Here is a 12,261-nt window from a genome sequence, read left to right as displayed (position 1 = left end):
CATGTTCAAAGATAATCACAAGAGCCAAACATGGGCTTGCTTTTCTTAGAAAATGTTTTCAAGCCCCCCAGCCCGACACCTTGAAAATATGCCATTTGAGACTTGCTGAGTAGGAGTTCATGATGGACATCCTCCTGGAAAAGTCTTTGCACTTTTTTAAGTTTTGGAGTGGTTTAGTGAAATTCTATGCTATTTTTGTTGTATTCTTTGAGCTGTTAAGTCCAGTTCAGACCAAAGATTTGCGATGAGAGGAGTTACTACTGCACCTACTTGCAATGTGCCAATCTGCAGAGATTTGAAACCTGCCAGCTAACAACCAATATGACAGGATGCTGTAACTCCATAGCATCCACAGTTGTTTGTTTTTTTTGCAGCTGGATATCATGTGTAGCATCTTAAAAGAATATATGAATGACCGTGATGGTGAGATTCTTGCTACAGTTGCATTTCTAGCAGCGATGAAACGGTGCTCGTTAAGTCTCCGTTTAAAACTCTGCCATTTCAACCAGCTGACACATAACTGTAATAGAAATAAAGTAGATTATGGATGATTTTATTACTATAGTTTATAGCTGACTTCTCTATTGGCTGTTGAAACGGGACGTCTCTCATGTTCTAAAACCAGCCTCTGGAGACTCCACCAGCTGAGTCGCAGCCACACCGTCAGCTCTTGTGAGTCGAGCTGAGACGGGCCGGTCCAGACCGCTGCAACTTTTCTTGAAACGTTCTAAAACAGGTTTCGTCTCGTCGCAAGTCTTTGGTCTGAACTGGACTTAAAACTACATCTTTACGATGGACTTTATGTGATAATCTACGATTATCAGAGATGGTGTTGAGGTGCGATCACCTTCTCTCGAAGGTCGGGCATTCCAGGAAAAGGGTTCTTAAAGAACTTGCACCACCATGGGTCCGTTAACTACCTCCGTTTCGAGGACTCGCCTGCTCTGCCCCTTTTTTGTACTCAAGGAAACTGAGGCACTTTCACTCCACCTCAGAGATATGCACAGGCAGCAACAGCAATAGAGCACTTGATGAATTTTAGCTCTTAGTTGAGGCTACATCTACACTACTGCGTTCTGCTTTAGAAACTATTACCTCTTAACACGTTAAAGAGGATACGTTTGTTTCTCTCCCTCCATATTACAGCATTACTATATCAAAATGTCATATTCCACTTTGTATCTTTTCTTCCCTTCTGCAAAATATACGTTTGTTAGTACACTAACCGTAGACAAACTTATAAATACAGATAAATATGTAGCTTGTAATCATAATTTTCTTGATTATTATATTGGGGAACTTGTGTTTAGTTGACTGAAAACCAGCACAGTCTTAGTCTACATCTTGACTAATGTGTTTTGGTTTAAAATCGAATATCTTTTGCTACGTTCACGCCTCGCGTCCACACTACTCTGGCGTTTCCAAGCCCCTAAAACTTTAACATTTGGAAACGCTGCTGCCTCCGTTTTGGCTTGAAAACTCTGGGGTTGCTTTGTAGTCTGGACGGACACAAACGGAGACATTTGGAAACGAGGACGCGCATCAGTCAAGTCGCATCGGTTAGGTAGCTTACAGACCTTTCAGTTACAGTTCTGTCTGTCTGTCTCTCTGACTGTCTGTCTCTTTGACTGTCTGTCTCTGTGTCTCTAATGCATCAGTCTTAGTGGTTAGGTAGCTTACAGACCTTTCAGTTACAGGTCTGTCTGTCTCTCTGTTTGTCACTTTGACTGTCTCTGTGTCTCTAATGCATCAGTCAGTCTTAGCGGTTAGGTAGCTTACATACCTTTCAGTAACAGTTCTGTGTTTCTGTTACTTTTGACTTGACTCTCTGACTCTGACTCTTTGTTGTTTATTGTTTTTTTCTCCCCCCCCTTTTATTGTTGTCGCTCCAAGCTAATAAACGTGGACGCTTTTTTTGGGAGGTTTCGTTGCTTTTTTGTCACATTTTCCGACATTTTTGTCGCTTTCTCAAAATATTTTGTTTTTTAAATTTATACATCCATGATTTTCAACCGCAGAGTAACGTCAGACAATCTGTTGTGTTAATATGGACGCAGATTAGTTCTGCTACTGGCGCTGAAAACTCTTGTGTGGTACAAAGGGAGATCGTTTTAGTCACAAAACGTAGCATGGTAGATGTAGCCTCAGAGATATACACGGGCAACAACGACAGAGCACTCGATGACTTTGAGCTCTCAGTTGAGACTTGACGTATGCTGCAGCTACTGTTGCTCCTCCGGAAATGAGCCTGAAGAAGCCTTGCTGTCTTGATAAATGAGTGATGATGTAGTTTACAGACAGAAAGTAGTTTTTCTGTTGTAAAATCATAAATGCCTGGAAACCACAGTCATCCTTTGTCTTCCACGATGGGGAAAAACTGTCTTATGTTTCTGTTTGTACCCATCGATGCAAGGGTGTCTGCAAAGTGATGTTTGTTCTGCACACACATCTGAGATGTGAGTGGTCATTCATGGATTACCACTGACATCCAATGATGCTGAGGCTCTCTTAAAGGGTAACTTAATGTTTTTTTCAACCTGGGCCCTATGTTCCTACGTGTTTGTGTCTATGTGACTGATGGGAACAACAATCTTTAACATTGGTCCAGTATTAAGCGAGATCGCTGCAGTCAGCAGCGGAGAAACATCTACAATGGAAGTTAATAGGGTTATTGTCCAGCTTGTATTTACCTTCACAAAGTGCTCATTTTGCAGCTGACAGACTCGGACTAATATTCTAAGTGACAACATTATGAAAAGGATTTCTAAGGAGGTCGACCTTTCTGTTAAAGAGTAAGACCCTTTTTTAAACATAACATTGCGAAATTGCGTTCGCTTAACCCACCAGACTCCATGTAAATAAACACTAATTTTAGCATCATAAAACACACTTCATTATGGAAAGCCGTTTTGGGTCGTCCTTTCACTTTTCCAACCATCACAACTCTAGTTTTGGTTGAGACAAACACATAGTTTACCGATTTACATGTGAAAATATGTTGCCTTTATACACGTATGGAGTCTGGTGGGTTTAGCGCTAGCGACTTCAGAGCTGTTTCTGGTTAAACAGAAAGGTCTTAAAGAGGTTTTAAAGGTCTATCTCTGTAGGGATCCTTTCCATAATGTTGTCAGACACTTAGAATAATAATCTGAGTCTGTCAGCGGCAGGAACAGTACTTTTAGTGGACGCTGACTGACACTGAACATTTGCCCGATAGGGTTACATTGCAACCCCGGCCTGTCAGTGTTCACGCTTAATACTGGACCAGTTTCAAAGATTGTTGTTCCCATCAGTCACTTACACACAAAAACATAGAAACATAGGGTCCTGAAAAGTTTAGGAATCAAAGTAAACCTGATATGGGAAAAAGTTGTCATTGCAAAAGCACGATTATACATTTCTCATTGTATGTCACTGTAGACTGATTATCATGCCATATATGTGGTTGTGACATATTCTCTGTAGAGTAAACTGGTGTTAATTCATGTCTTTTCTGCTATCTGTGTACACATTATAATGGAAATCAAAATGTTAAGAACTTAAAGGAGCAAATCCATCCTAATGTACTCGAGCGTTGGGGGGGAAAATAACAGACGTTCTATGCATTTTTGAGCACATTTTGGTTTACAGCTAGTTTGTAATAATTTACCTGCAGATTGCTGTTAGTGATAAAGATTCACAAATTATTACCCACACAAGCAGTGTCAGAAATTCCCCCAAATTCAAACAAATTGTCTGATAAAACACAATCAAGGGGCTAAAGATATTGTGTATGAAATGCCTCTAAATTTCAAACATCAGGGACAATAAATGCCCCAAATTGCCCTGTGAAATTTAGTTTTTTTTCTTTTTTTACCTGAGACTTGCGATTTCGTGGCTTCTTTAAATTTCTCAGTAATTTTTAATCTGATTCTATTGAGGATCTGCCAGATGTATTAAAGCACGTGTGTCAAACTCAAGACACTCACAAACTTTGATCGGGCCAGCACATTAATTTAGGCCTAGTTTTGTCACTTTTCCCAACATTCTTGGAGCTTTTTTACGACATTTTTGCTGCTATTTTTTTCGTAGCTGTTTTGGGGACTTTTTTTCTAAAGATTTGGCGGTATATTTGATGTGTTTGCCACTTTTTCGGCACTTAGGCAGCTTTTTCTGAAGTTTTTAACACTATTTCCGACATTTTTCGGGGGCTTTTTTCCAACGTTTTTGTCACGTTTTCCGAAATTGTTGACACAGTGTGACTTCTTAGATGAAATCAAAGCTCGTCAATAACCTACACATCGGGCCCTCGACGCGATTCTCTTTTTCCAGTGTGGCCCTTAAGCTGCTTACAAACCAACCAGACAGCTGATCGTTGACAGAAAAGCCAGTCGAGATGATCAGTCTCCCCGTGTTGGTCCAAAAAGTGCCACAGAACACACCAAAAAGACGAGACGTAATACATCTCTATAACAGCAGGCGGCGCTAATCTGTATTGATGCCCAGGAAATTAAAACCGGCAGCTGATTGGACGAACGCGTCACATGGGTTTGTTTTCTCCGGAAATTCAAAGCCAGACTGTCATGGCGGCCGTTCAGAATACGATCTCATATTGTACTAAAATAGTTCACAGAGACATGTTTCTGAAAACATTTTAAGAGAGACATAGGCTGTGTGTGTGTGTGTGTGTGTGTGTGTGTCTCTGTGTGTCTCTGTGTGTCTCTGTGTGTCTCTGTGTGTCTCTGTGTGTGTGCATTTGCTGAATCTGTCTTCATTTCAGATCAACAAAGGTCAGTTTAAAAGATTTTCATCAGATTTTGAGAGACTTTAGTCACGCTCATCCCGCTCCCCATTTCCGGTTGAGTCCCGACTCCCCTGCCGGTGACTGAACTCGTCAGGTCGGCCAAAATGAGCGCCGACAGCCCCCCGGACTGACGACGGCACGGGACACAGCGAACAGACTCGAGTCACTGACCTCGCTACACTGTCAGACGGCCGATAATCGGCCTGGTGTGTCCCGGCTATAAGAGAAGTTGAGTTTGGAGTTTGACCCCCCCTGTATTAAAGGCATTTTAACCCTCATGTTGTCCTCCCATCGACATGCAACTTTTAATTTTTCTGGGTCAAAATTTAAAACTAAAATTGGTCGACACTTTTCCCGACGTCTTTGTCACTTTTTCCAAGTTTTTGTCAGGCTTTTTTTGCGTCTTTTTTTTTTTTGACATTTTGTCCATTTTTTTTCAATGTTCTAATGTGTCATATTTTTTTTTTCCTTCAAAATGCTATAAAATTGAATACCACGCCCAAATTCAATGAAAGTAGTAGAACTGATCATTTATTTTACGGAACCATCCACGTTATTTTTTTTAGACAGTTTGGTTGAAAGAAACCCAAATTTTCTGATATAGAAACTTTTTGAAAATGGGTCTCATTTTGACCCGAGAACTACAAGAGGGTTAACATGGTTCCTTACGACGAGTGCCTTGGGTTTTTTCCTTGATTCCTTACTAGATTTGTTCTCCCCCCCCCCGTACAAAACAGCACCGTCTTTTCCCACAAACACTAGTTCCAAGAAGTTCTTCAGTTCCCAATTTTTTTTTACGGGTCACATGCTTATTTCACCGATAAGAAGAACACTTGAATGGCCATTTACAGTTTTGTCACACAACAAATAAAGCCACACAACAAGCGCCTGGAAGTACAGCGGCCGCTACGGAAACCACAACTAGCGCGTGTTTAATGTGGAACTAGGGCTGGGCGATACGGAGAAAATCAAATATGACGATATTTTTGACCAAATACCTCGATATCGCCACGATATTGTAGGGTTGACTATTGGTGCTTTCCCAAAATTCTTACACAATGAGATTTTAGATCAATAATCATCAGTAATGTGGGTATAACGACTAAGTGGGTAAAGGTGAATAATAGAACAGGAAATGACACCACTTATGCCATATTACAATATCCAAAATCTAAGACGTCTCGTATCACGATATCGATATATTGCTCAGCTCTATGTGGAACCCGTGATCGGATCGAAAACTTTGATTTTCCAAACGATTCCAATAAAGAAGAACTTCCATGGGAATCCTAATTTTGGAAACGATCCCCAAAGTTGGAAGCATTTCTCGATGCCCAATCCTAAACGTGTGTGTGTGTGTGTGTGTGTGTGTGTGTGTGTGTGTGTGTTGTTGTGTGTGTGTGTGTGTGTGTGTGTGTGTGTGTGTGTGTGTGTGTGTGTGTGTGTGTGTGTGTGTGTGGACTCACCATAAACTACAGTGTGTGTGTGTTCATGGTTTTCATTCTTGTGTTTTTAACAACATTGAGGGGAAATTCAACATCTTTTTATTGACGTTTTTGTCGCCTTTTACGTATTTATTTATTTATTTTTTTATGTTTTTGCCCCAGGACAATTGCAGATTTCACCCCAATAATTCCTTAAAGCATCCTGAAACACATTTTGAACAATGCAGCAGATTGATTAATATTTTCATAAATAGACATTTTGCATACCGAACAAATTCCCTATTTTTGACTTTTGTCGCTTTTTCTACATTTATGCAGCTTTTTCCGAAGACATTTTTCTGAAGCCTCTTTCAACGTTTTTGTCACGTTTTCCGACATTCTTGACACACTTGACTTCCGGATGAAATCGAAGCATTTTAATAAACTGTACGTGTCGCAAAATATTGCAGAAAAATTCCCCAGGATGCAGGAAATGAAGGTTGAACCCAAAGTTACGCCCTCGATGCTCATTGATGCGTTTTAAACACTGGAGTAGGGAATGTCCCTCTCTCCCTTTCCCTCCATCTCTCTCCCCCTCTTTACCTCTCTCCCACCCCCCCCTCTCTCTCACCATCTCTCTCCCCCTCTCTCCCCCTCTCTCTATCTCCCCCTCTCTCTCTCTCTCCCTTTCCCTCCCTCTCTCTCACCATCTCTCTCCCCCTCTCTCTCACCCTCTCTATCCCCCCCTCTCTCTATCTCCCCCTCTCTCTCTCTCTCCCTCTCTTTCTCCCTCTTTCTCTCCCTATCTCTCACGCCTTCTCTCTCTCCCTCTTTACCTCTCTCTCCCACCCTCCCTCTCTCTCTCTCTCACCATCTCTCTCTCCCCCTCTCTTTCTCCCTCTTTCTCTCCCTATCTCGCCCCTTCTCTCTCTCACCCACTCTTTACCTCTCTCCCCCTCTCTCTTTCTCTCCCTATCTCTCGCCCCTCTCTCTCTCCCCCTCTTTACCTCTCTCTCTTTCTCTCCCTATCTCTCGCCCCCTCTCTCTCTCCCCCTCTTTACCTCTCTCTCTTTCTCTCCCTATCTCTCGCCCCCCCTCTCTTTCTCTCTCCCCCTCTTTTCCTCTCTCTCCCTCTCTCCCCCTCTCTTTCTCTCCCTGTCTCTCTCCCCCTCTTTACCTCTCTCTTTCTCCCTCTTTCTCTCCCTATCCCTTGCCTCCCTCCCCACCTCTCCCCCAGGTTGAACCCAAAGTTCCTTCCTCAGTGCTCATTGCTGTGTTTTAAACACTGGAGTAATATATCCCAGATGGTCGGATCGTTTAGTCCACATAATGTTGCAGTGTGTGGTTTTAATCTGCGGTTGGATTTCTCCTTTAAGCTCTTCTTGTTAAGCATCATTTACTGGGCTGTATAGTCTTTCTGTTGTTGCCTTGTTGTGACTTATGCCATGAAATGCTGTCTCTTTGAATATGACTCATGTTTAGCAATCTTCCAGTTCAGAAAACTGATTGTGCAGCTTGTTGTTTCTCTTGTTTTACCCGGTTTGTAAAAAAAAAAAAGAAAAAAAAGAGCCAGGTTGACTTTTTTTTTTTTCCATACTAGTTCTGACTCTTGTTGGATCCCCAATTTTAAAGGGTCAAGAACTGTTTTTATTTTTTTGCTAACAAGTGTGTTTGCATTCTTGCAAATGAATTGTTTTATACTGTACAGTGAGGTGAGTTAAACCTATTTTTCTAATAAAGTTATTGACTTTGATTCGGGGTTTTGTGTTTTTATTGTAAAGCTCATGTCAAGTTCTTGTGAATATGTTCATATTAGAGATGCACCGATACCAGTATCGTTATCGCCTCCGATGCCGCCTATCGGCAAGTACTGGAGTTTATGCACCGATCTGATACCACGTAATAAAGCCCTAAAGAAAGTCTACGTTAAAGTAGTTAATTTATTTTTCCGTTATAACTAGATAACATATAATAAAATAAAGTTCTGTGGCGTACACTGCATGCGTTTGTTCATGTGTCCCAAAGAGTTTAACCTGAGCCAGACCGACAACAAAGATAGAAATCTTATCACATCCATACAGGGATAGTAGTATACAGCTGTTAAAACATAATAAAATATATGAAGCACTGGTATCGGATCGGTACTCTCTATCGGCCGATACGCAAGTTCAGGTATCGGAATCTGTACCGGGAAGCAAAAAATGGTATCGGACCATCTCTAGTTCATATGACTTGCTTCATGGACTCTGAAGCTTCATGAATGTATTTCAGGTTTCTATTTTAAATAACGTACAGTAAAAATTACACATTTTAGAGTTCCTGAAATGTTTTACTAGTGCACTTTTCTAATCAGTTTTACACCTTTTGGCTTTTCTTTAACCCTCCTGTTGTTCTCGGGTCAAATTGGACCCACTTTCAAAAAGTTTCTGTATCAGAACTTTGTAGGCTGGTTGACACCAGACCCTTCTCAGCTGTAACTGAGAGTGGGGGGGTCTGGGGGAAGCTTCATTCACAGCCCATTTCCAACGGACGAAGCTGCTCGCCGTCGCTGCGCTATCGTCATCGTGTGAAGCCCTCCTCAGCGGTTGTGATTGGTGCCTCGATTTGGAAACATTGGAAAAGGCCTTGTATGGGCTCTCGGCCACACGGACTGGCAGAGCAAATCTCAAATTTGCCTGAAGTTGGTCAGGGTTTCCCCAGGCTAAGAAATTTGGGTTTCTTTCAACCAAATTGTCAAAAAAAACAAACGTGGATGGTTCCCTACAACACTCTTCACAAGTTCAATAAATCATCAGTTCACTACTTTCATTAAATTTGGGCATTTTATTAAATTTTATAGCATTTGAAGAAAAGGATTGATAAAAGAATGTTGGAAAAAGCTTCAAAAACGTCAAAAATAAAATCACCAAACATCTGAAAAAGCAACGAAAATTTCAGGAAAAGCAACCAAAGTGTGGGGGAAAAAAAGTTTTAATTTAAAATGTTGACCCAGTGTTTATATTAAACTATCTTTACGTTACTAAGATTGTTCTAAGCCACAAGCCAAACTCGAGGCCCGCGGGCCAAAACCGGCCCCTCACAAACTTTGATTGAAAAAATTTTTTCTAAAGATTTGGTGCTATTTTTGTCTTTTTCTACATTAATGCAGCTTTTTCCAAAGATTTTGACACTTTTTTGTTGTCATTTTTAACAGTATTTACATTTTTCTGACTCCTCTTTCAACGTTTTTGTCACGTTCTCTGACTTATTTTTTTTTTACATTTTTGCCGCTATTTTTCGACATTTGTGGGGGGGTGTATTACGCTTTTAAAAAAAAAAAATTTTAAGGCCTTTTTAGATGTTTGGGGGAATTTATTTCTAAAAACATTGGCGCTATTTTTAATGTTTTTGTCGCTTTTTCTACATTTATGCAGCTTTTTCCGAAGATTTTGGCACTTTTTCTGTCATTTTTAACACTATTTCTGACAATGTTAATAAACTGTACATGTCTGGCCCTAAAGAGAAGTTGAGTTTAACACTCCTGTTCTAAATGTTTAAATTGGATTTCCTTAAACTTACAGACAAAAATTGTCAAATAAAAGTCAGTTTAGGTTACTCTTATTATCTCACTTTATTAAATCATACTGGCCCTTTAACATGAAGAGAAACAGGTTATTAAAACCTCTACAGACCACACATTTAAAACAAAGTGTCAAATGAAAGATATTTTACATTTGATTAGTGACGTGGTCTCACGGATTAATATTTATTTGTAATTCTAGTCAGTGACGTGCGTTAAAAACCACCGGAAATGACGTTGTTTGGATTTAGGGTTGCCATGTCTGCTTAGTCAAATACCCGTTTGTCTCTCTGTGAGACCGTTTTATCAAACAAGGTGATGATTTTAGAATAAACACTAGCAAAACAGAACAGTAATACTTGAAGAGAAAGAGAGAGATGCTTAAATAGTTTAAATGAAGAAAAAAAAATCATTTCAAAAGCATTTTTTTTAAAGGAAAAAAATACCAAATATTCTCTGATTGTAGCTTCTCCAGTGTTGCTGTTTTCCCCTTTAAAAAAATACACAATCTTTTATTTTTATTAGACAAAACAGGCAATTTCCAAAGATGTTATGTGTATGATTGTAAATTTTCACTTTTTTTCTGACATTTTACAAATAATCAACCTATTAATCGAACATAACACTCAAAAAATATTTAATTTTCATATTTCATTTCAATACTTGCAGGCAGCCCTTAATTTAGTACACATTTAGTCTGTATAAAAATCATAAATCTACAGACATTTTCCTCGTATCTAACTTGTATAAATGAATTAAACAAGAAGAACAAAGAGATGAGATAAGATATATACTTTATTGTCCCAGAAGGGACATTTGTTTTGGACTCTGACCGATCCGCAGCTTTACAAAGACGACACCAAACACAGAAAATAAGAATCTCTCAACACATACTCTCATATACGTTAGACACTACCTAGCCTGCGCTTTTCTTGGCCAGGTCGCCGTTACAAATGACAACCTTTTTCTCAACGGCCTACCTGGTTAAATAAAGGTTAAATAAATAAATAAAAAGACAGGTACCTATATAGTACGCACATTAACTCCTTTCAATGGCAGTTTTTATTGCACAGTACATATTGCACAAAATGACACAATGCACTGACATAATGCACAACCCCAATAGCCTACGTATTGCACAGAGGTCGGTATTTAAACCGCCTACTGGCCCTTTAACAAATCGCGACTAATTTACGTGCGTCTTTGACGGACCTGGCAACCCTGCGTCGGATTAGAAAACATTCCATCTGTCAGGGAAGTCGCTCGGGACTTTCAATAAAAAAGAAGGAAAACATGAAGTAAAAACTTTGGAAACTTGAGTTTGGGACTATAGTCTGACCGACAGACGAAGACTATGCTTGTGGTTATAATGTGGCGTTTTATATGAAGAGGTGCTCCGGTAGTTTTTGTAAATCTGCCTTTTAAAAAAAAAAAAAAACTAGCGTCAACTGTTAAGCTAAGCTAAGTCAGCTAACTTTGACTAGCTGTCGTCGACGTAAGTTTAAATTTACATTTTAAACGCTTAACATCACTTTAATTCGGTATAATCAATTAAAACAGACATAAACATCCATTTGTAGTGTTAGCTTGTTATATGCAATGTCTGTATGTGTCAACAGGCGCCCTTTGAAAAAAAAGGATGGCCGGTATTTTAACGTATTTGGAGACTTTGAAACGGAGACTGAAGGTTGACGTCCTGAGAGAAGCTGGACGTCAGTATCCACTCATGTGCTTTCTGCTGCTGTCTATGTTCGCGCTGACTGTGCTGCTCAACAGGTAAAAAACATAAAGGCAAACCCGTGTTTTCAGGGCTAGAGAGTGTCCGATTATCTCTGAACACTGAGTGAGTGAGTCATGTGATGTCTGCTGTTGTAGTCTTATCAGGGACCTTCTCAGTGGAGTCCCATTGCTAGGCGACAGCCTGGACCCTGAAGGGTAGCTAACTGCCGTATTTAGCGAGATCGGCGAAACAAGCTACAATGGCAGTTAATAGGGTAATTATGCAGCTTGTATCTACGTTCACAAAAGTATTTGTTTTGCCACTGACAGGCTCAGAATGATATTTTAAATGTCTGACAACATTATGGAAAGGATTTCTAAGGAGGTCGACCTTAAAAACATAAAAACATCCGCGAAATCTCGTTCGCTAAACCCACCAGACTCCATGTAAATAATCAGTAATTTTAGCATCGTAAAATAAACTTAATTCAAAGTCGACAGAAACAAAATTAAACCATGAAAATGCGTTTTGGGTCGTATTTCCAACTTTCCAACCATCACTACTCTAGTTTTGGTTGAAATAAACACATAGTTTTACCGATTTAGATGTGAAAATATGTTTGCTTTATACACGCTAAAAGTCCTGTTTTTTTAAATGGAGTCTGGTGGGTTTAGAGCTAACGACTTGAGAGCTGTTTCTGGTTAAACAGAAAGGTCTCAAAGATGTTTAAAAGGTCTATCTCTGTAGGGATCCTTTACATAATGTTGTCAGACAC

At 39.9% G+C, this 12,261-nt stretch overlaps 1 protein-coding gene across 6 annotated transcripts in view; it reads left to right on the top strand.

Moving 5' to 3' along the window:
- The first annotated feature begins 10,978 nt into the window (after window positions 1–10,978).
- The window catches only part of LOC120546933 (sorting nexin-14-like), a 41,214-nt gene continuing 39,931 nt past the window's right edge, over window positions 10,979–12,261 (top strand). For 4 of the 6 annotated variants that reach the window (XM_039782195.1, XM_039782193.1, XM_039782194.1 and 1 more), the window contains exons 1-2: window positions 10,980–11,261; window positions 11,386–11,542. In XM_039782195.1, coding sequence (XP_039638129.1) covers window positions 11,406–11,542 — 137 coding nt within the window. In that variant the 5' untranslated portion in view covers window positions 10,980–11,261; window positions 11,386–11,405. Of the gene's footprint in view, window positions 11,262–11,385; window positions 11,543–12,261 lie in introns of all 6 variants that reach the window. The other 2 variants (XM_039782191.1, XM_039782192.1) reach the window with 2 other exon arrangements.

Source organism: Perca fluviatilis, chromosome 18 (genome assembly GCF_010015445.1).
Source record: "Perca fluviatilis chromosome 18, GENO_Pfluv_1.0, whole genome shotgun sequence".
NCBI lineage: Eukaryota > Metazoa > Chordata > Actinopteri > Perciformes > Percidae > Perca > Perca fluviatilis.
Note: the sequence above shows the minus strand (reverse complement) of the source record. Positions and strands in the feature narration are given on the sequence as shown.